Source organism: Myiozetetes cayanensis, unplaced genomic scaffold, assembly GCF_022539395.1.
Source record: "Myiozetetes cayanensis isolate MyiCay16 unplaced genomic scaffold, myiCay2020 scf5-8, whole genome shotgun sequence".
Lineage (NCBI taxonomy): Eukaryota > Metazoa > Chordata > Aves > Passeriformes > Tyrannidae > Myiozetetes > Myiozetetes cayanensis.
In genome coordinates, this window is record NW_026087742.1 from 10,127,538 (window position 1) to 10,148,697 (window position 21,160).

Consider the following 21,160-nt stretch of genomic DNA (forward strand, 5'->3'; position numbering starts at 1 on the left):
TCTTTGTTTGCTTCAGTCTACCAGAGTTTTGTTAAGCCCAAATAAATGTTTTGGGAGAATTATTGTATGTTGTTCTTGAAAATACTCAAGTTATGTACTTGAGCCTATTGTAGGGACATTGTTGCCTGGTTTATGAAACACACTACTCATGGATATGGTGAACATCCAGCTGAGCCTGGGTTTTGACAGCAACTGTGGTTTTTTATTACTGCATTTATTTTTTATTACTAAGTATTTTGCCATATAGCAGTGATGGTTCACCTACTTGTCTGAAGTTGTGGATTAGGCATTTCTAGAAAAAATTGTAAGTTTAAAGCCTTATTACAAACTTCCAGGATCCTCCAATGTAAAATGTGACCGCATACTTCTCCCTCCACAGGAACTAATACATGACTTTTGTGAGGAGAGTATTTAATTAAGACACAGAAGCATAAAGGAGAGCTCATGTGAAAGGGAGCATGAGAGAGATTAAAAAGGAGAGAAAAGACAGGGCAAGGAAGAGTGAAAGGAGAGAGTGGGGGGAGAGAAAAAAGGTAAGAAAGGAAAGTAAAAGAAGACAGAAAGAGAAAAGAGAAAGGGAGGCAAAGAGTGAGGATAAGAGAGGGAGCAGATGGGGAAAGATAGGAGAAACAATGAGAGAGAAAGGGAGAAAGAGCACACTGGGGAGCGTGTGAGAATTAGTGCTTGAGAAAGGGAAAGTGAGAGAGAGCTCAAGCAAGAAAGAGAAATCTTGTGTGAGAAACATGGAGCTCAAGGGGCAAGAAAGGGTGGGCACATAAGAAAAAGCAAGTGTGCACAAAAAAAGCAAGTCCATGTGAAAGAGGGAGGGCAAGGGAAGAGGGATGCACAAAGTCCTATGGGAGAATGAGAATGCATGGACGAAGTGGAGCACATGGGAAAGCATGAGTGCAAGTGAGAAAGAACACAAGAAAAAGTGACCCTATGTGAGAAAGAACAGGCACAATAAGAGGTGTGCATGTGAGGGCAGAGGAAAGAGAGTTAATGTGAGAAAGTGCAAGTGTGCAAGAAAGAGTTCGAGTGTGTGAGCTGGAAAGGAAGAGGTAGTGTCTGAAAGATAGCAAGACTGAAGAAGAATGAAGGGGAAGAGGTGGAAATACAGGGAGACTGAATGGGGCAGGGAGTTAAAGCTCAAAAAGAGATTGGGAGAGGCACCACCACACCAGAAACCAAGAGAAAATATGGCAGAAAAAGGGAAAGCATGCATGAAAAAATGGGTGTGAGAGAATGAGAAGCTACAAGGATGAGGTTGAGAGAAAGGGTGTGAAGTTACACAAAAGGGTGGGGTCATGAGAATGGGGGCTTGTCAGAGTAAGGACACAAGAAAGAAAGCAGGTTGAGAAAAAGAACAAGGACAAGAAAGAGAGAAAGAGTAAGTGCTTGGAGAGGGGAAGGTGGGGAAGAGGTCCCCCAAGAAAGGAAGCTCTCAAGAATGAGAGACAGAAAGCTTTCATGACAAAGAATGCACATGAGAAAGGATGGGTGTGATGGCACAAGAAAAAGAACAAGTGTCCAAGAAATAAGGGAGAGCAAGCATGAAAGAAAGGGCAAGGTTGTCAGAACAGGGAAGGGCATAAAAATAATAAGAACACAGGAAAAGGAGCTAAAGGGTGAGCAGATTAAAGAGTGATAGAAAAGGAGAGACAGAGGAGGAGACAAAAGAGGAGAAGATAATGTGAGGAGAGAGAGGGAAAGAAACAAAATGATGAATTGCAAAAGAGAAAGAATGAGGAAAGAGGAAGGGAAAGAGGGTATAAGAGAAGGAAAGAGGGAAAATGAGCAAGGTGGACAGAGAGGGAGCATGAATTAGAGAGATTGCGAGGGAAGCAGAGTGCATTGATAAGCCAGAATGTTTAGGAAAGAGAGGTAATGTGAGAAAGCATAAGAACACAAGACAGCAGGAATAATGTTGCAAGAAAGGGTGCAAGAACAAGAGAAAAAGGGTAATGTTAGAGAAATGGGGGCATGGCCATGAGAAAGGGTACAAGGGTACAATGCATTGATATAAAAGAGGGAGTGAGAGCACAAGTGGGCAAGGAAAAGCATGATCGTGTGTAATAAAGAGCTAGCACACATGAGAAAGTGCGTGTGTGCATCTGAGAGAGGAAGAGAGGGAGTTAGAGATGTGAGGAAGGGAAAGAATAAGAAGCAAAAAGAAAGAGAAGGATAGAGTAGAGGAGAAGTAGAGGGAAGAAGGAGTAGAATGGAGAAAGAAAAGAAAGAGGGAGCTTGTGTGCAAGCAATAGGGAGGGTGTGGATGGGGGTGGGAGTGCAAGGGCAAGTGAAAGAGAGTGAGGTTGAAGACAAGGTTCAAGAAAGAGTATGGGTGTGAGACAGATCTGGAAGAAAACAATTGTCTGTAGCTCTTTCCTTTGCATGATACTATTATCACCATGGCATACAGAGACTAGACTGATTGTAAGAAGGAGAGAAGTATTTAGTAATGCAGCCAGACCATTCTCCAGATCAGGTTTAAATGTGGACTTCTGTGTGTGGTGACACCCAGCTGAAATGAATAAGGAGTACATGGATATGATTACATGGGAAGCACTACAAAGTTCAACCACTCGGATCTCTTCTGCTCACACTACACTTTAGAGGATGGTCTTTCCACATTCAGGTAATTCTTTGTTGTTAAAACACATATTTTTAAGTCCAATCTATTTCTAAGTACCATCATGACCCAATAGCCATAGCAGCATTGGCATCTTTCTATTTATTCTATGGTTTCCTTAACATATAGAGACTCCACTAGTTCATAATTTATCACTACATCGCCTTTATTAATACTTATTGTCTCTGTATCTTGCACCATAGAAACATCAGCTTTTAGTGCCAAGGCCTCTTTCAGTTGATAGCATTAGATGTAACACGTTTTACATTGTGCTGTCACCACATCTTTAAAGCAACAATCAAAATAAAACGTATAACTAGTTCAGTGCTACTGAAAATCACTAAGATGATTAGACTTTCCCTGAGGACTTTATATTTTACTAGCAGAAGTGGTGGTTAGAAAGCTACCATATAGGAGAGAAATAGACAAATGAAAGTGGTCTTATTTGGCTTAAACCCTAAGACAAGTGCTCAACTGGAATAACTGATCTGAACAACACTGTGATTAGGAGTGTCACAGCCTTTTTCTACTGACCTTCTTACATGGATTTCTGCTATACAAGAGGTTGACACTTCTTAAGTATCTGAAATACTTCCCTGTCTTCATTAGTTCCATTACTAATGCCACAGTTCACTGTCAAAGTAGGTAGGGCCTAGTCTTTCAGTATTGCCTTGTGTAAGGAAGATTTTCATGCCCCTCACATTCACTTTCTTATGGAAACTTGACTGAAATAATGGGATTTGGTGTTGTTTGTTTTTTTTTTTTTTGAAACAGAAATACATTTTCCTGCATCTCTCTTAGTAAATGAAATGATGGACAAGAATGAATCAGGGTAATGTGGTAAGATCATCTGCCCTGGTGCCCCCTGCCAGAACAGTCCCTGGCCCACACTTCTTATGTCAACTAACAGACACCCAAATGATTCCTTGGCACAGATGTTAAAACACCATCAAAACTACACTTGACAGGTAACTTCCATACAGCCACCTTGTTTTTGAGGGTTTGCTAGAACAGGAACAGGTACTTGTACCTGGGCACATCCCAAATCTGTGTACTTTATTAATTGGAGCCTCTGTAAAGAAATATCTGCAAATAATATCTGTGAAGAAATATCTGTAAATGATGCCAAACAAGTAAAAGTATACCCTGTCAGGAAATAGTAGGATAGGTTTAACTGACAATATTCCAGGTGAATTGGTGCTAACCCCAGTGTGCATGCCCTTGATATTGGAGAGTCAATACAGGAAAATAGCGTAAGAGCAATATTCTACCTTAACTGAAGGACTTCATAATTCAGTAATAACTTTTATTTCTCAGATTTGTCGGATTCTGCCATTTATTAGGCAGGGTACCAAAACAGATAGTTTGGTGGAATAATTCCTTGCAGTTCATACAGAAGCAGTGCTTGATTTGGACCCTTCTCTTGTATATTGCCCATAATGCAAACAGTATTGTTCTAATTCAATTGTCTGACATACTAAGCACCACGAGATGGAAAAGACACTGCAAATTCAGGGTCTAAGGTTGACCTTTTAACATAATATATCTACAAAAGAAGGGACATTCATCCTTTTGATTATTTTGTAAATGGGAGAGGCACACAAGGTTTTGAAGGCAAATCTAATTTGCCTGCAAATCCCTTGAGACCAAGGCAATGAATCTGATGCAAAAAATAATCTCAGTGGAGAAACCAAGTCATTTTGAAGTCAACTCAGGACACAAAGTACTCCTGGGGAAACACACTGTGCTGGAACACTCCTACTCAAGGAGATCAAAGGACTCCCAGGTGGTGACAGAGGGGAGTAATTTCTGTTTGCCTCCCTGGGAAGGGCAGAGGCTCCAAAGTCCCTACAACCATCTTGTGACTATCGTGTGTCTTCAACCTCCATGTCACCACTTGCTACACTGGCCCATAACACTGTGTCTCTCCTGCTAAAACTGCCTCAGTTTTATGGGCAGGTAGGAAAGCAAACCCACAGAGAGTCAAAGTCAACAGCGTGAACTGATGTTCTTTTAACTATACTGGTGTTCCTCCACTTTGGGTGAACCAGAAGTTTGGATATACTCTGTCTTTAAACAGAGTATTCTTGTAACTCCCTCATCTTCTAGATTACTTGAACCACTATACTGTGTAGGGTAGAAAACTATTTTCTGAGCTATAAAACAATGTTTTTTAACAATATATGCAGATGTGCCCACATATATACGTGCAAGCGCACACATATTGCAGTCTGAAATCTTGTCAGTCAGTCTCCATGAGGTAAACACTTGCATGAGAATACTATTTTTTGGACAGCTCTCTTTATTGTGTCAATAATCTGAATTTCTCTTCCATGGTTTCAGGTTTAGCAGTTGCTCCAGATGTTCACTTGATGTAAATCAGCTGTGATTTCTACTCATCAGTGGCTGTTAGTATCTACTAAAGAATCTGACTCCTCTAGCATCTTCAAAAGTTTTCTTTAAATCCTAATTATGTTGTTGCTCCGCATTATTTCTTACTCGACTCACTTGAAAAGAAAAATACCCTTGTATTGCTACTTCAACCACTTTTTTAGCCTGTCTTTTCAAGCCACAAGTCAACAGAGTAAAAGTGGCTAGTGTACATCCTTGGATCACTAGCTCATTTCCAAGCTAGACAATCTGATTACAGAAAGCAACTGCACTGCGTCACATGCATAGGGAGGACTGCACAGGGCTCTTCACTTTATGAAACACATAAATGACCTATAAATTATCTTTAGATGCTGATAACTTGTGTTTTTCTGGCTGCGCAAAAGGTTACCAAAGCAGACCGAATGGCTGCCCTGTAAAGCTTGTAAAGAACGGAGGTTATCTTCTTAGCAGCAGTCTTTAAACAGAACTAATTATTTCATTACAGAAACTATCATGGCACCAGCTTTCACTTGTCTGAACCACCCATTATTACTGCAGTCATTACCTCTCCCACAGAAACTCAGGTTGCTGCACACTGAGCTTAAGAGAGAAAGTGGGGCTTGACTTTCTCTCACCCGCACAGCCTACCTGACATTTTGCCTAAATGTTGATTTCTCAACCGATACAAGGCTCAACACCTCTTTTAAAAGTGAATTACATAGCAAACAAGAAGCTGCTTCAGTGGAGCAGTAAAGTACTGGTAGAATAGTTCTTTTCTGAAGAACTTCAAAAGTGAGTATTTTCAAGCTGTTACAGATTGTACCAGGAAGCCATTGTTAACTTTGAACACAGGCATTCACATTAAACTATGATCAAAATTTTCATTGAATTCCCAGGGAATTATTTTTCTGAGTGACTCCTGCCAAAGAATCCTGAAATACCACTGCATTTCACTTTAAGTAAAAAACAGCTTTTAATCCTTATGATCTAGAAAACGCCAGTGCTCTGCACTAAGATAGCTTTAGCAATCAGGAGCAATGGTTTACACAAAGCAGCTTCCCTATTTGAGTTTGTGTTAGTGCAGCTTGAACATTGATTTTTATTGTTCTTTCTAAACATATGGGGAAGATATACTAAACATCTGGACAAAAGATGAAAAATGGGCAAACAGAACTACTGTGCTGGGTAAATACAGCAAATATACTCAGCTAATTACCATTACTAATACTGGGCATTGGTATTGGCAGATGGTTAAGCTTTTAAACCAGAAACAGTTTCTGTGGATTTCCTATCCTGATTTACCTGTTCATTCTGAGCAGTTGCCTTGGGCAAGGAAAGAGAGGAAAAAAAAAAAAAGGAAAAAAAGAAAAAGAGAAAGTAAAAAACCCCAAACAACCCCAACTAAAGAGGATCTTAAGTCCTCTGTCTGTGAGCAAATATTACCATATGACTAAATTAGCCCTGATGAGTATCTATTCATGCTTGGGTAGTAGAAAGCTATTATTTGAAAAGTTCTAGTAGTTCTCCCAGACTACTGAAGGAGGGAAACAGATACTATCATCTCAAAGAAAAAACAAAACCCTAGCCTAAAGCAAATTATAACACACACATATTTAGCAATTATATTTACACATATTTAACTTATATATGAGGCATTTCATTGTGTTTGGATCAAATGCCTCATGTCTAAATCTCCATGATTTTGCAGTAGTCACAAATAGTGCATGGTACATTTGTTATACATTCTTTGCTTCGTATTTTTATGGAATCATATTTTGCTATGTATAATTTCTCATATAAAAGCTCCTTCGTCTAGGCTAGAGAGCCTTGCTGTTGTTATACAGCCCTTGCACAGTTCGTGATATAAAACCTTCATTATTGCTCCATCGAAACACACCCACCAGTGCAGTCTATGAACTCAGTAATCCACTAAATAAAAACATGTGTGTGTGCACTTACCAGAGAAAAACAGAAAAGATTCATGTTGGTATTGAGATCCACTCCAGCACCCTAAAACTCCGCTCGACAAACTCCCGCCGCACAATGCAGCTCCTTCTTGCTCTCCCAGCTGTTTGTACATTTCCCCCTGGAGATTACTGCAAGATAAAATCCCTGCAATAATCCACTGGATTCAGAGCCCATTATCAAATGAGACAGGCTTCCCCAGGCCAGTACAAACTGCTTTCTGAATTAAAGAACAGTGTTTACTAACAAAACATAAGCATGGTCTGAATGATTTTCATGAACTTAGAAAATGCTCTCTTTGCAGGCTCTTGTTTCCATTAAAGTTTGTCATCCAAGAGAAATAAAGCTCTTTCTGTCTAAGGCCACTGGAGTTAGTACAGCTAACTCCAAGGCAAATCTTCTCAGCTTGTTCAGATTATCAAGAGACACACAGAAATACTGATGAAATGCTGGTTTCCTATATATATAAATTAATTTACAAAATTCAGTAATTATTATTGACTACATTTTAAACAGAAGTGTCTTCCTTAGCGACCAGGGGAAAAAAAACCCACAAAAACTGTGGGCCACAACCAAATTATTAAAAAACCCCACAACTAACCAAACAACCATACAAACCCCTCATACTCTGGGCCTGTGCACTAAAGAATAGATACCAAACTGGTGTCTGACCTGTTGACTGCTTGATGATGAAGATTAGGACTAAACCAATTTTGCTGTTTGAAAACATGGCAAATCTGGAAAATAAAAAATTGGGAGTGGTCAAAGCTGATCCATGGGTTAGGATTATTGTAATGTATACAGACAGCCAAACAAGGAATAAGCAACTGTAAAGAAAAACAGTAGCCTATGTCACTAGCTGGTATAAATTAGGAAAATTTCATCACTTGTACTGGAGTGGAACTGTCTGACAAAGAATTAATGCTGAAAGCACTGTGAGTTTCCATTTTTTTCAGATTATAAACTCCCTGAAATAAGACTGGGTTTGGAATAATATTGCTTACCAAACCACGATTAATTTCCATAGCTTTTATGTGAATGCTATGAAATTTGCTTATGTGAACAAGCAGCAGTTGGTATCAAAACACCACAAATGAAAAGGTAGTGTTATTTCGTGACCAAAATCTTGATTTCCTTTGTTTGGGCCCAGAGATTCATATTTGTAAATGACAGGCATCTCATTCATCACTCATACTTCTGAATATTTCAGTTTATTATATTAATTTTCCAGTTGAATCTGCATCCCAGTGAAATTGAAATGTCTGTACTTTGTCAGAATAAATACATTTTAACTTAATTTAGTTCGCTCTCTGAGCAAAACACAGATAAGGTTCATACAAACTGACAAACACCAGAGGACAGATAAGATTCAAGATTTTAAAAGAAAAAATCTTTAGTTTGCACTTTTCCAATTTGCTGTGAATTATATAAAAGTCTTTTTGAAGACTTTCCCCAGGCTTCCTTTTCAGTTTTAATTTCAGGTTCATTTCACATATTAGAAAAGTAGGGTTGGTTATGAAGAGCTTCGTGACAAATGTTATGGTTTAGAAGCAAATTAATGAGAGACTTCTCATTTACTCCTCATATAAACTTGAGAAACAGTAACAGATTTTGTCAATTACCACCTAGTGACACTTCCCTAATGCGATTACACAAAAATAGACATTTGAGAGGCCTCACTTGCCACAGATGGGCTTGCATTTGCTTTATGGCTCGCTTACTAGTTTCCTTGTGAGGGAGCAAGTTCTTATCCTTCCCGTGCCTCAGGTTCTCCAGCTGGAAATCTTAACTAAGAGCACAAACCTCATGTGCAAAGTACTGTGAAAGTAATGATCAAAAGCACCCTTTCCAAGCTAAAGAGAATTACTCCTTTCTTTCTTTAATGCCTATTTACAGTAATATCTATCTGGAAAACTCCAGAAAGACTGAAGAGCTAGTAAAATGACAATAATATCTCAAGAGAATGTGTCTTTCATCCAGACCAATTTAATCTCTTGATTTTAAATTGCAGCTTTTGAGGTGACTTGGCTATGTATATTTAAAGCCTTTAGGAGGAAGTTAATTTTATACCACAGATCCTTAAGGTAAGAGTAACCAGGAAAGCTCAGACCTTACACTGAGCTATTAAATTTTTATTTTGCTTATATTTGTAAACATGCAGAAAAGAGAATAATTCAAGAAGAAAATCAAAATATAAAAAGAAGTCTGTTATTCACAGTTACAGATACACATGTATGGCAAGCAACTACGGTAGGAAGGCAAAAGTGCAGAGCTGTCCAAGAGAGATAAATGCTCATCTGGAAACTTTCTAAGGCATTGGGCCAGCTCTCATTTCAGTTGTTCCTGCTTCACCATTTGGACAGGTGCAATTCATCACATCAGGCTTGAAGTCTCACAAGGTAGGCACTGGAGTAAAATGTGAAAACCAGAGGCAGGCTTTTCACTAATAAAGAGCTGGAGATTAAAGCTGGGAGTCATCCCAGCTCAGACTCTGTGGACGTCTCCTGAGTGCACAGCCCAGGTTGCTTGTTTGACTTCCTTCATTCTCCAAAAAGCAGACCTCCAGCGTTCAGTTGCTCTCATTTCCACATCCTGGGACATTCATCCTTCTGTTTCCATCTGTATTAGCTCTCCGTACGGGTCTGTACTGAAGGCATTATGGTCACAGTACTTGGTGAAAGTTATTCCAGTCAGGTTTAAACTGTTTGGTTCAAGTATCCTGCTTGACAAACAGAAATTTAACCCTCTCTGATTTCCATTCTTCAGGGCCAATGGCTTTACAAGAAATAGCTTTCAGTGAAGACTTCAAGTGGGATCCCAAAGCACTGCTGCAGATATTCTGGATGCAAGCCACTAAAACCCTGAGACTAAAGACTGCAAATTTATTACATGTTTTTGAGTCAGTAACTGTCAGTGTCAGGACTCTGCTTATGAGATGGTAACATTTTAGACATCTACTGTTCACTAACACAGCCTTCTGTGAGGGTCAGATTTGTTGATAGGTGTAAACTATAGATGACATTGTTCAGCAGGTTCCAGTCCTTGACTAACATATAAATTACAAACTGTGAGGAAACACTTACTATAATAATTAAGAAACAACAGCTTATGATTGGTTTATCAGGATGAATAATATAAATATCATACTCAGCAAGAATTTATAACGCCACTTGATATCACAGCCATCTGTGTAAAGAATTTGAGCTCTGAATATAACTAAAAAACAGTAACTAAGTAGAGCAAGTTTGAAGGTAACATCAGAGTTGTGACATCTATGTACATTTTATCTCCTATAAATAGAGAACTTTGCTGCAGCAGTAGCATAACAGAACAGCAAACCCACACTATAATGAGGGTACAAGAATGAGTTTTATCAAAAAGGAAACACTTGAACCTTCATTTCCCAGCTCTAATCTTGAACCACTCTTAGCATTTAATGCTTTTTCTTCACTGCTACATGATTTCTACATGCTTGGGCTCTAAATCCTTGCCATTTAAAAAAAAAAAAAAAGGTGCACAAAAGAAATCTTTCATGTATTGAGTTTTCTATTTGTATACAATGAATAGAATGCATAGCTGAGATCTCTAGGCATCCTTGGCCTTTTCAGGAGACTGGATTTCAGCTGTGTATTCATAGTAAGTGGTAAACCATAACCTAACGTGGCATACGAGCTTTAAAGCTGAGCCATGATGAAGGTGCTCACAATTGGGCCCTGCCTCCAGGCTTCCAGTCCAGTGACAGCCATTCTACTGGTGCACCTTCATCTGCCACTGGGAGAACTCATCAGCAGGACTGTGTAATTCACAGATTTCTTTGGTTTGCTGGACAAAGGAAGAATAATGTATTAGCAGTTGTTAACTTCGACACATTTCAGCAAATCTGGAACTAATATTTACTCCTATTTTTCTTCCTCCTTCATTTATCCTCTTACAGCGTATCTATCCTTAACTAAAATGTACAACTACCTCTCTTGTGATCATCATTTATCTGTCATCTCAGTGTTTTCAGACAGGTTTAAAACTAAGAGCAACAATGCTACTGCCTGATACAGCATAAGTTTTAAACATAAAACCAATCCTATGCGAAGTGGTCACATTTCTCTATTCACTCCACAGAAAAAGCTGAATAACGACTTTATTATCATTCCAAGGTAAACATAGTGCATTGCTACTATGATCCATAGGCTATCCTGGTGGAATGTGGGGGATTCAGAAATTAAGTCAGTTAGAGGCTTTCTTTCCTCTTGTCTCTCCCATTTCCTTTGGAAAGAAGAACTTTCAGCAAACACCTACTTGGTACACCACATGAAGGCAGTCATGTAGGTGGCACACTGGATAAAACCTCTGCATCATTTCACCTCCTTCTGTTCACTTCCGACAGGCAGGTGACGAAGCAGTTCTGTGCAGCATGCTTGATCCACAGCCCATGACCAAGCTGAACCCAGGAGACTGCTGCTATAGGAGGGGTTTAACATTTTTTATCATGAACGTCCCCCCAAAGACACTCCAAATGGTTGAAAGCTCCATTTCAGACCACAAACACAGCAGCGTCTCTAAGGCAGAGCTAGCAACATTTGATATTCCTGAATCAGATGTTCCAATCAGTGGCTCTAAATTACATCTACTTAATAGTTTGGAAAGGACCCATGAAGTACCAACTAAAAATCGGATTCTTTAAACGATATTGATTTTTTTTTTCTTTTAGAATCTCCTTCAATTTAGAGACAGCTTCTTCATTTCCTCCTTTTACATTCAGCAGCTAATTAAAAATGGGTAAAGAAAAAGCTTCACAACCCTCTTCACCCCTGCCAAATTGCAATATTCTGTTCCCCCTTTGAAAAGACAATTTTACAGGAGCAGTGATCAATTCAACACAGCAGTTTTTACACCTCTGCAACAAGGATTTTCAACAGAGTTTAGCTCAGTTAGAGATTATTTTAAACTTACTCAATGTAAATAGCTATAAAATTTACTTCAGCACAGAAAATCAAGCAAATAAAGGCAAGAAGAGCCAATATTCTCTAACTCAAACAGGCAAGTGAGATGCTTTCATAATCTCCAGAATCCAAGAGAAGCTCTGAGTCTATTAAAGTCACTGGCAAAATTCCCACCAAATTCTCTGCAATCAGAATTTCACACACCTTCTCCTGCTAACTGATCACATTTAAACACAGCATCATAAAAGCCCATGTTGCTTTCCATATGATTCATAATAACATCCAACTGTGCCTTGAAGCTAAGATTCCTTTTAGGATAAATACTCACATTTTTGTTTCCCTTGTCCCAAAGATTTTTTTTGTTTTCCCCCCATAACATTTATATTTTAAGCAAAAGAGAAACTGCGTTTCTGTTTTAGAGAGGAAATGTTTATTTCCTAAACAGAAGGGCCAAATCCCCTGCTCTATAATTTACTGAAACTCCATGAATCAGGCTCACATATTCTTTATTGCTATCTAGCACTACACTGCTATTTAGAGTGAAAACTGCTAACTTCTATCATCAGGTCAATTTATGTATTATCAGACAAAACTGATGTCTACAGTGAATTATGGGTATAGGAGTCATTATCTTCCCGGAGCACCTTGAAAACGAGATGTCTAATCTCAGTAATGTAAGTTTCCTGGTTAAATAAATCCCCTGTGCTTAGTAATTCTATGCATTTACAGAAAAGATGTCACCCCCCCCACCTCCTCAGACTTTAAAAAACATTTTAAAGCCTCAAGGGGATTTGAATCCTCACTAAACAGAATTGATTTCTGTACTTACTACTTAGTATTCTTAATCACACAGTTCATGCATTTTTGTTATGTAATGGATTGGGAAATTCAAAGAACCAGCCTGTTTTCCAAACATTCTGTTTCCCATCACCCCACTTCCCTTTTACTTTGATGTCTTTTTTTTTTTTTCATATCAAGATGACAGTGTTATTAAGCACACTCTGCTGGAAACAGCCCCAAACAATCAGTGCTACCTTCTAAGTTTGTAGCCACCCAGGCCTTGCATGAGCATTTAGAACAGAATTTCCAAAGGCTAGCAGAGGTTTTCCAATCCACTCTGCAAGAAAGATTGCCTCTCCACTTTTGCCTATGAGAATTCAGGTTAAGGCCTTTAGTCATCTATTTCTTCCTTGAGAGCGTGATCCAAAGGTAAATGAAGCCAAAAGGAATCCATCTATCGATCTGAGCATTTCTGGCAATTTAATTCAGAGTTCCTCTAGCAATTTATACACTATGCTGGATACAGCCTGAGGACACACCTTTGTCAGTGACAGGACGGTGGAATTGAATTCCCTCTCACCAAATTTGCTGACAACACCAAGCTGTGTGGAGCAGTGGACGCAGTGGTGGGAAGGGATGCCATCCAGAGGGGCCTTGATAGGCTTGAGAGGTGGGTCTGTGTGAACCTCATGAAGTTGAACAAGGCCAGGTGCAAAGTCCTTGCACCTGGGTCAGGGCACTCCCAAGCACAAAGGCAGGCTAGGTGGAGAATGGATTGAGAGCAGCACTGGGGGGAGGGTCTCGTGGGTGAGAGGCTGGACACGACTCAGCCATGTGCACTGGGAGCCCAGAAAGCCAAACATATCCCAGGCTGCATCCAAAGCAGTGTGGGCAGCAGGGGAGGGAGGGGATTCTGCCCCTCTGCTCTGCTCTGCTCTGGTGAGACCTCACCTGCAGTGATGCCTCCAGCTCTGGGGTCCCCAAAATAAAAGGATGAACATAAAAAGGAGCTAGTCCAGAGGAGGTCACAGTGATCAGAGGGTTGGAATACCTTGGTTGTTCAGCCTGGAAAAGAGAGGGCTCCAAGGAGACCTCATAGCAGCCTCTCTGTACCTAAAGGGGTCAACAAGAAGGCCAGAGAGGGACTTTTTCCAAGGGTATACAGCGGTAGGACAAGGGGGAATGGTGTTAAACAGAAAAAGAATAGGTTTAGATTAGATACTGGAAAGAAATTCTTTCTTGTGAGTATGACAAGACCATGGAACAGTTTGCCCAGAGAAGTCGTGGATGCCCCATCCCTGGAAGTGTTCAGCATTGGATGGGGCTCTGAGCAACCTGGTCTAGTGGAAGGCGTCCCTGCCCATGGAAGGGTGTTGAAACAAGATGATCCTTAAGGTCCCTTCTAACCCAAACCACTCTGTGATTCTATGATTCTGGGACAATCCTAACTTGCACCCACTGCCTGTGGCCATAGGCACCTACTCCCATTCCCAAGCACCTCCTTACCTCCAGGAGACAGTCACAGATGGCTGCTGACAGCACCACGCTCCAAGTGAAACAGAAAGAGCCAACTGGCTCACACAGCACATCTCTCCCACCCCTGCACCTTGAGGAATAGCTTCTGAGCAGAATATACTATTTTGTCCATACCATCATCTTTTCTGCAGTTTTCTGGGCTGGTTCTGGTTCCTAGCCAGCCAGTTCTGACTTGCATCTGCCTATATTTTCATTCACAACATCAGATTAAAAATATGCTTCTGTCCTCAGAAATCTACCCTGAAACTCTTTAGCCCTATGTGCGCTCTCACTCTCAGACAAATCAGGAGTAACTCACTGGCAAACAGTGACACTGCAGTAGTATCTAGAATAAAAAAAAATAAAGCCTAACAATTACATTTGTTAGCTCCTGGCTCACGTTTTAATTTTTTTATCAGGTTTGTGTGTGACTCACCTTTCAGAAAATCAGAATTAGGAACTCAGAAATTCCCCACTCAGTTTTCATATATCTCATGGATCCTTAGCTGATTTAGATATGTACCTGCTGCCTGCAGCCTCCTCTTTTACAAATCATGCCAAATAAATTCTGCTGCACAAGCACCACATTTTGACCACGCTAATTCTCTATTAGAGAATTGAATCTCTAATTAGATTCAGGAGCTTTTTAAAACCATCTTTCTGATAAATTATTTTATACCACCTGAGAAGACCAGTATTCCATGTCAGTTATACATTAAAGACTATAAAGCTGCTGTTGTGTCAAATAAACCTTTTCTCTAACACTTTGCAACTTAAGCTTCAATCTCTACTTAGTAAAATAAAATGAGATTCTGATATTCCAAACCACTTCTGAAGTGTGAGCACCAATGCACCCAGGAAATACAAAACTTTCTGAAAAGACAGTGGTCTAAACACTTTGGGGCTGCACATTGAGCCATGAGCTGGAATGAACCACATAATACATTTCGTGTTTCAGCAAGAAATAGATGTGGCAACAGAGAGCAGCACTTCTTCCCACCTTGCTGTTTTTCATAGCTTAACAGCTCCACACTGTTTGGACAGACCATTTATAGTCTTTGAAGTCAGTCTGGGTAGACCCTTAGCTGACAGGTACTAGCAAAGCCTCGTATTTCTCATCTGGGTTGAGCCAGCCCATCCAGTGTCACCAAGCAGTTACACCCGTGTCGCTAATCTTTAACAGCAGTAACAAGGCAAGGATACAGCGACTGACACAGCGGCAATTTGAGCTCTTTATGTCCCTGTGCGTGTGACTGCAGAGCCTCCAGCTCAGAGTGTCCTCGTTTTTGACTATCCATGACCCTGCTACACTGTCTTACTGCCTCTCCATGTGTTATAGCACTTTCTATTACTTCAACAAACATACTATGCCATGTGAGAGACAAACTGTATTTGCCTTTTAGGGCCTCTTTAAGAGAAATGGCAGTTCTTGTGCCCTATTGCAACTCATGCCTTTATGTACCTGCAAAATAGGACCTGTCTGTACCCACTATTACTGCCTTTTATTAAGGTAATCAAATATGCACAAGAGGCTGATGTTAAGGGGAGAAAGTCAGTACACTGCTGTCAGGACACACAGGAACAACACACGGCGCATCAGCGTGTTCCAAAAATATTTAGGGGAAAGAAAATTTAAATTTGATTATCACGTCCCAGTAAAAAAATTGCATCAACTACACACTGTCTGCACCAGTCACATTAATCCCAGGCTTATACAGTGGGAACTGTAGATGCCATCTGCAGCCCTAGAATAATCTTGGCAGCACACCAGCACATGTTCATTTCTGTGGGGAACAGCCTTGCTTGCTGTAGCTGAGTCCTCATGGTACCTCAGACGGCCAAATTTTCTCAGAGCTAGTAACTGGGTATTATCACTCATCTAAATCCATCCTAGTTAAACAAGATGCTTGGAGCTGGCAGTTCCAGAGACTTTATTAAAGGTTGAGTAGGTAACCTTTCTTGCCCCCCTGCCCTGATTTATCAGAACACAATTACCTCAGGCAACTGACCAAAAGCCTATGATGGATAACCTGAAAACTGGAACACACATTAATAAGAAAAAAAAAATAAATAGAGAGGGGGGGGAACAAGCAAACCAACAAAACAACAACAACAACAAAACCAAAAATCCTGCTGTTGAGGAAATTTCAGCTTTGTTCTGCTCCAAGTAGCACAGACTCTTTCAACAGCACAATTAATATCATCCAAATGAATTATAGATGGATTGAGAGGGGAGACAGAGGAAACTGCAAAGCATTATTTCTGTATTTGACTAGGAACTTCTACCTGGATAGCCTAACTTCTTTTTATTTATGAGAACAAGGAACAATCAGGACAGTTCTTGACGAAGACTGGAATCCACCAATCTGCAAAAAGGGTACAGACAACAGACACAGTTACAGTTCAAAGACTTGTACATCAAAGAGTGACCCATCCCCCTGTGGCTCCCCCTGCTCTTATTTCACTCAAATTCTTCAAAGTAGGATTCAGTGGAATAGATGACTGGGTTTTTTATCCTGGATAACCATGGATCAGCCAAGATTTACTCTAACTCTATTGAATCCACATGTAGTTCAAACCCATGTTACCCTAATAACACAGAAAGAAAAACACTGCTGTATGCAGAAAATAATGTTCATGAATAAACTCCAAATATCCCTCAGGAACAGCTCAGTGAACCACACATGCATTGGTTTAGTGCTACAAACTTCTAGAAGCAGTTTTACCCAGTACTGTTTCTAGGTGGGACTTCAAAATGGCTCTGCTGGCCACACCTTCTCACCTTCATCATAGGCACTCACATGGTACCATTGCTATCAGATCTGAAATTTAACAATCTTTAGCACAGTTATCCTTTCAGCATCCCCACGACAAGGAATGTGGGACTATACCAATGTTATCACACAGCCGAGCTTACTGTCTGTGTCACTAAAAAGCAGAATCATATACATGTCATTCTACCAGTTACTGATGATGGGGTGTCTAAAGCCAAAACACTGATTTTCAAATGTGTAGTTTCAGTTGTTTCCTCGCTCTTAAGATGCTTAATGATACTTAGAAATGCAAAGTCTGTCTGTGAAGAAATTCAGATACTGTAGAATTCTTGGCAATATTTAGCAGCTAGACAGCTATCCTACATTTAAGCTAAATCAGGATCTATAATTTATGCATTCATGTTCCAGTGACACCTCTGTGGTTAATCTGCTAGCTTTCCTCAGAGCAAACATACCCAGGGAGCCTTTGTAGAGAATAAAGGTAGAGGAGTGGACAGGACTTACCCCTCCTGCTGCCTCTTACCTGGCAGCCCACCAGTCACAGCCCAGAGATTGCAGCACTCTTTCTCACCAGGATTCAAATTTTCTTTTTGTTTTTCTGTTCTCCTCTTCTGTGTGATTTCTCCAACCACCAGGTGAGAGACTTTCTCCTTCTCCAGAACCTTGAATCAGCTGTTCTGCTTTATACAAATTAATTTTGTATCAGTTGAGCTAAGGAGATGTGTGAATGTGTGTGCATGTGTTTGCACTATGACTCCTTGGCCTGGTTGGTAGAGCAGCCACTTGACAGAGGATACCATTGGATTCCCCAGTCCCAGCTCCAATACAAAATAAATATCAATTTAGCTCACTGGAGCAGAAATTAAAACTCTTGCAGCAAGTAAAATAAAATGTTTTTGAGGACTGGCTATGGGCACTCAGGTAAGAAGTCTGCAGCAGACATGTTTGAATCACACACCAGAGTTCTGGTTTGTGTACTGAGCTGCTGTGTGTAGCATTAACCACAGGGAAGTCAGCTGGTTTTGTCAAAAGTGCTTCGCTGCAAAAAGCTGACTGGATTGAGTGGACACAGGGAATCTCAGTTGAGAGAAAACAGTGACACTGTGAAAACTGAACAGGAGAGGATAAACGTGTGCATGTCCTAGCCCAGAACTGGAAACTGCTACCACAAGTGGTGTCAGCCACAGCCATACCTTTGCTGGGTGTCAGTTTACACCTTACTTAAAGATGACATATTATTTATCTCACATACAGCAAGTGAGGCATAATATATTATTAAGGGATTAGATAGCCAATAAGAAAAAAACACGATATGAGGGCTAGAATTATATTTTCTGAATACGACTAATAACAATTTCAGTCACTGTTGGAGATGGGATACTCATCCATTCTTGTCCAAACATCTCAGTTCACTAAGTAGTATGTCTGCTCATGGGGTCTTAAGTACTCCAGAAACATTTTCCCATTTTCAAAAGGTGTCCTACACTTGCATGTTACCTGTTGATTTTATATTAATCATAGCAGCAAGCCTAGAAAAAGCCAGTGGGAGCAGAGATGAATAGAACAAAAGCTAGGAGGTGAGAAACAGATCTGCAGCAAACATTTGCAGTGGAAATTGGGACAAAAATCCCATGTAACAGAGAGTTTCAGTGCAGCTGTCTGAGAGGTCCAGGCCTTCATGCAGAAGTCCTACTGAATTTGACAGAGGAATCTTATGGAAATTTTTTTAATCAACTTACCACTTTCAGGATGAAATGTATACTCTTGAGGCAGAGAACTCTATGTGTATATATACACAGAGGATTCCATAAACCATTTCACAATAAAATCTAGAAAACCTGCAAGAATAAATCTGCTTTTCTCTTTCTTATGAAAAGCCATGTTATATTAATGGGCTTTTACAGAAGAACTCTGTAATGTCATATTTACAGAAAACCACAGTATACTTGCCACTTGAGGATTGCAGTTCTTGACTTGTAGAAACTCAGAAATCTTTGAAATACTAATGCAGTCCTAAAGCTCTGATAAATCCAAGGGCACAGCTGAAACAGAAGTGTCTAGAAAAATTGCCAAAGCATCCAAGTGAAAACAAACATGAGGGGGATATAATTACAAGGGATAACAAGACTTTGGTTGTAATCTCTTGCATGTATTGGTATTATCAGCTGAATCTTTGGATAGGTCTGATCCAAAGTCTGCTAAATGTTAATGAGGGCATTTCTTCTGATTTTAATAGGTTCTGATCTTAATCCCAAAATATTTTGGTTTTGTGATGTGAAGCTTGGTGTATGAACACAAACCTTGCATGACATGAAGTATCACAAACAGTTTCATTATTCCTTATTTTTAATATAACAAAAAAGAACTTTCTTTAAAATAAAGGCTGAGGATAATAAATTTTTCAGCAGTGCATTTCTTGAGTCCATGCATTTAGATTTTGGCTTAGATGTACAATGATCAATATTTCTAGGTGAAGCAATTAATTTCCTCTGTTTGGCATGTGAATAAAACTCTTGCAGTGCAACTTTGACTTTCATTTTAGTTGCAGTCTGTTATTGCTAATGAAAAAAAATACTTCCTAGCTTTTTTAATGTATCAGCTGGATAAATTGTTAACACTTAAGAACTCCCTAGGCAGTAATGAATGACACAGTTTTCTGTGTTATCCCTGATAAAGTTTAGGATATGGAAAGCAGCTTAATCCTCTTTCTATACTCTCCCATCTGTGCTTTAGAGCTACCACAGTAAATTACTACATACTGAAGCACTGCTTCAGATGCAATTTCATATTTTCAAAGCTGAGATAATTTTACTCCACAGTGTATTTTCTAATCTTTGTAAAAAAAAAAAAAAAAAAAAAAAAAAGTAAAATGTTTAAGGGAGCCAGGTCAGATAAAACTGTTGAATTTGAGAGATGGATGGTAGTTTTCAGTGAAGTAAACCTTTTCTAAAGGTTACTTGGAATACAAAGTTAAGCCAGACAAATCACTTTGTTTATTGAAAATCTGCAATGCAAAGTGTTAAGACTTAGCTCAACTGTAATCTTTTGTTAATTATAAGACATTCTTTATGCAGGAATAGTTGCTGACAAATATGGCTTGAGGCACTCTTTTTATTGCACCTTAAATATGTTATTGCCTGTGCCTAATGTCTTTGATCCTGCTTTCATTTTGCAGAATGATTTTACTTGGTGCAGTTTTGCCATTAACCTGCTCAGTTACAGTTAGGGCTCATTTCTTTCTCTGTGAGGGAAGCTTAAGTTTTGTGTTGGATTTCTCTACATTTTATCAGATGTACCTTTTGCTGCTAACTATTAAGGATAAAAGGACTGATTTAGTATCTGTTGGAGTAAATTGACTGACTCAGTTCAGAGGCTGAACATAAGCAGCTGCTTCAAGAGTAAAAGTGAATGCAGAGAGAGAGATTTAATAAACTTCTCTGTCTTGCATTTTTCTGTATCGACATAAAAACCTACATTCAGTAAAACTACTGAAATCCAGACACTCCAGTGTCTTGTTGAGGTCACCATATGGTTGTGAAACAGCTGGTTCATGTTAAACCTTCACAAAATTGAGATTATACTTGCAGGAAGCAGCAGATACTTTGAAGAATCTGCAGCCACAGTGCAGCATCTAAAGCCGACAGCCACAAATCATCAAAACACTCTGACAGAGAAAGAGTTCCTCTGTAACCCCTTGTTACTTTGAATTTCAAAACAACATCTTACCACTTATCCTCTGTCCTGGGACTAACCTGAAGAATAGAGGCAATCCCACCTGGTGACCTGAATGCAGCTAAGCAAACATCTGTCACCTCACAACCGGATTATGGCAATCCAGCACTTTCTCTTGAGACCTGTCAATTGCTTCTAAGATTTCCAAGCTGCCAAATCTGAGATGACTCTCCTGCATTCAGGGTGGAGGAAAGGGTCTGTGGATTTTTCTGTGGGGGCAGGCAGCCTGCTCACATTGAAACAGAGCTGCTTCACACAGCGCATGCCAGTAAGAAGCTCCTCCTGTTTATTTTATTTTCTTTAGTTCTTTGACAAATGCTTGCTGCTGGGATTGCAAAGGAACAAGGTCTCATCTTCATCACCCGACCCACATGATTCTGCCCTTCAGTGTGGTGTAGGGTGGGTGGTGAGCAAAGAGCACTTTAGTGGGCAAGTCTGGATTTGGCAAGCCC

At 39.8% G+C, this 21,160-nt stretch overlaps 1 protein-coding gene across 1 annotated transcript in view; it reads right to left on the bottom strand.

Annotated features, from left to right (window-relative positions):
- SAMSN1 (SAM domain, SH3 domain and nuclear localization signals 1) overlaps nt 1-7,083 on the bottom strand; it is an 83,925-nt gene extending 76,842 nt beyond the window's left edge. Inside the window, exon 1 of the mRNA XM_050333797.1 lies at nt 6,965-7,083. Within this exon, the coding sequence (XP_050189754.1) occupies nt 6,965-6,988 (24 nt within the window). The 5' untranslated portion in view covers nt 6,989-7,083. The remainder of the gene's footprint in view (nt 1-6,964) is intronic.
- Between the last annotated feature and the right edge of the window lie 14,077 nt (nt 7,084-21,160).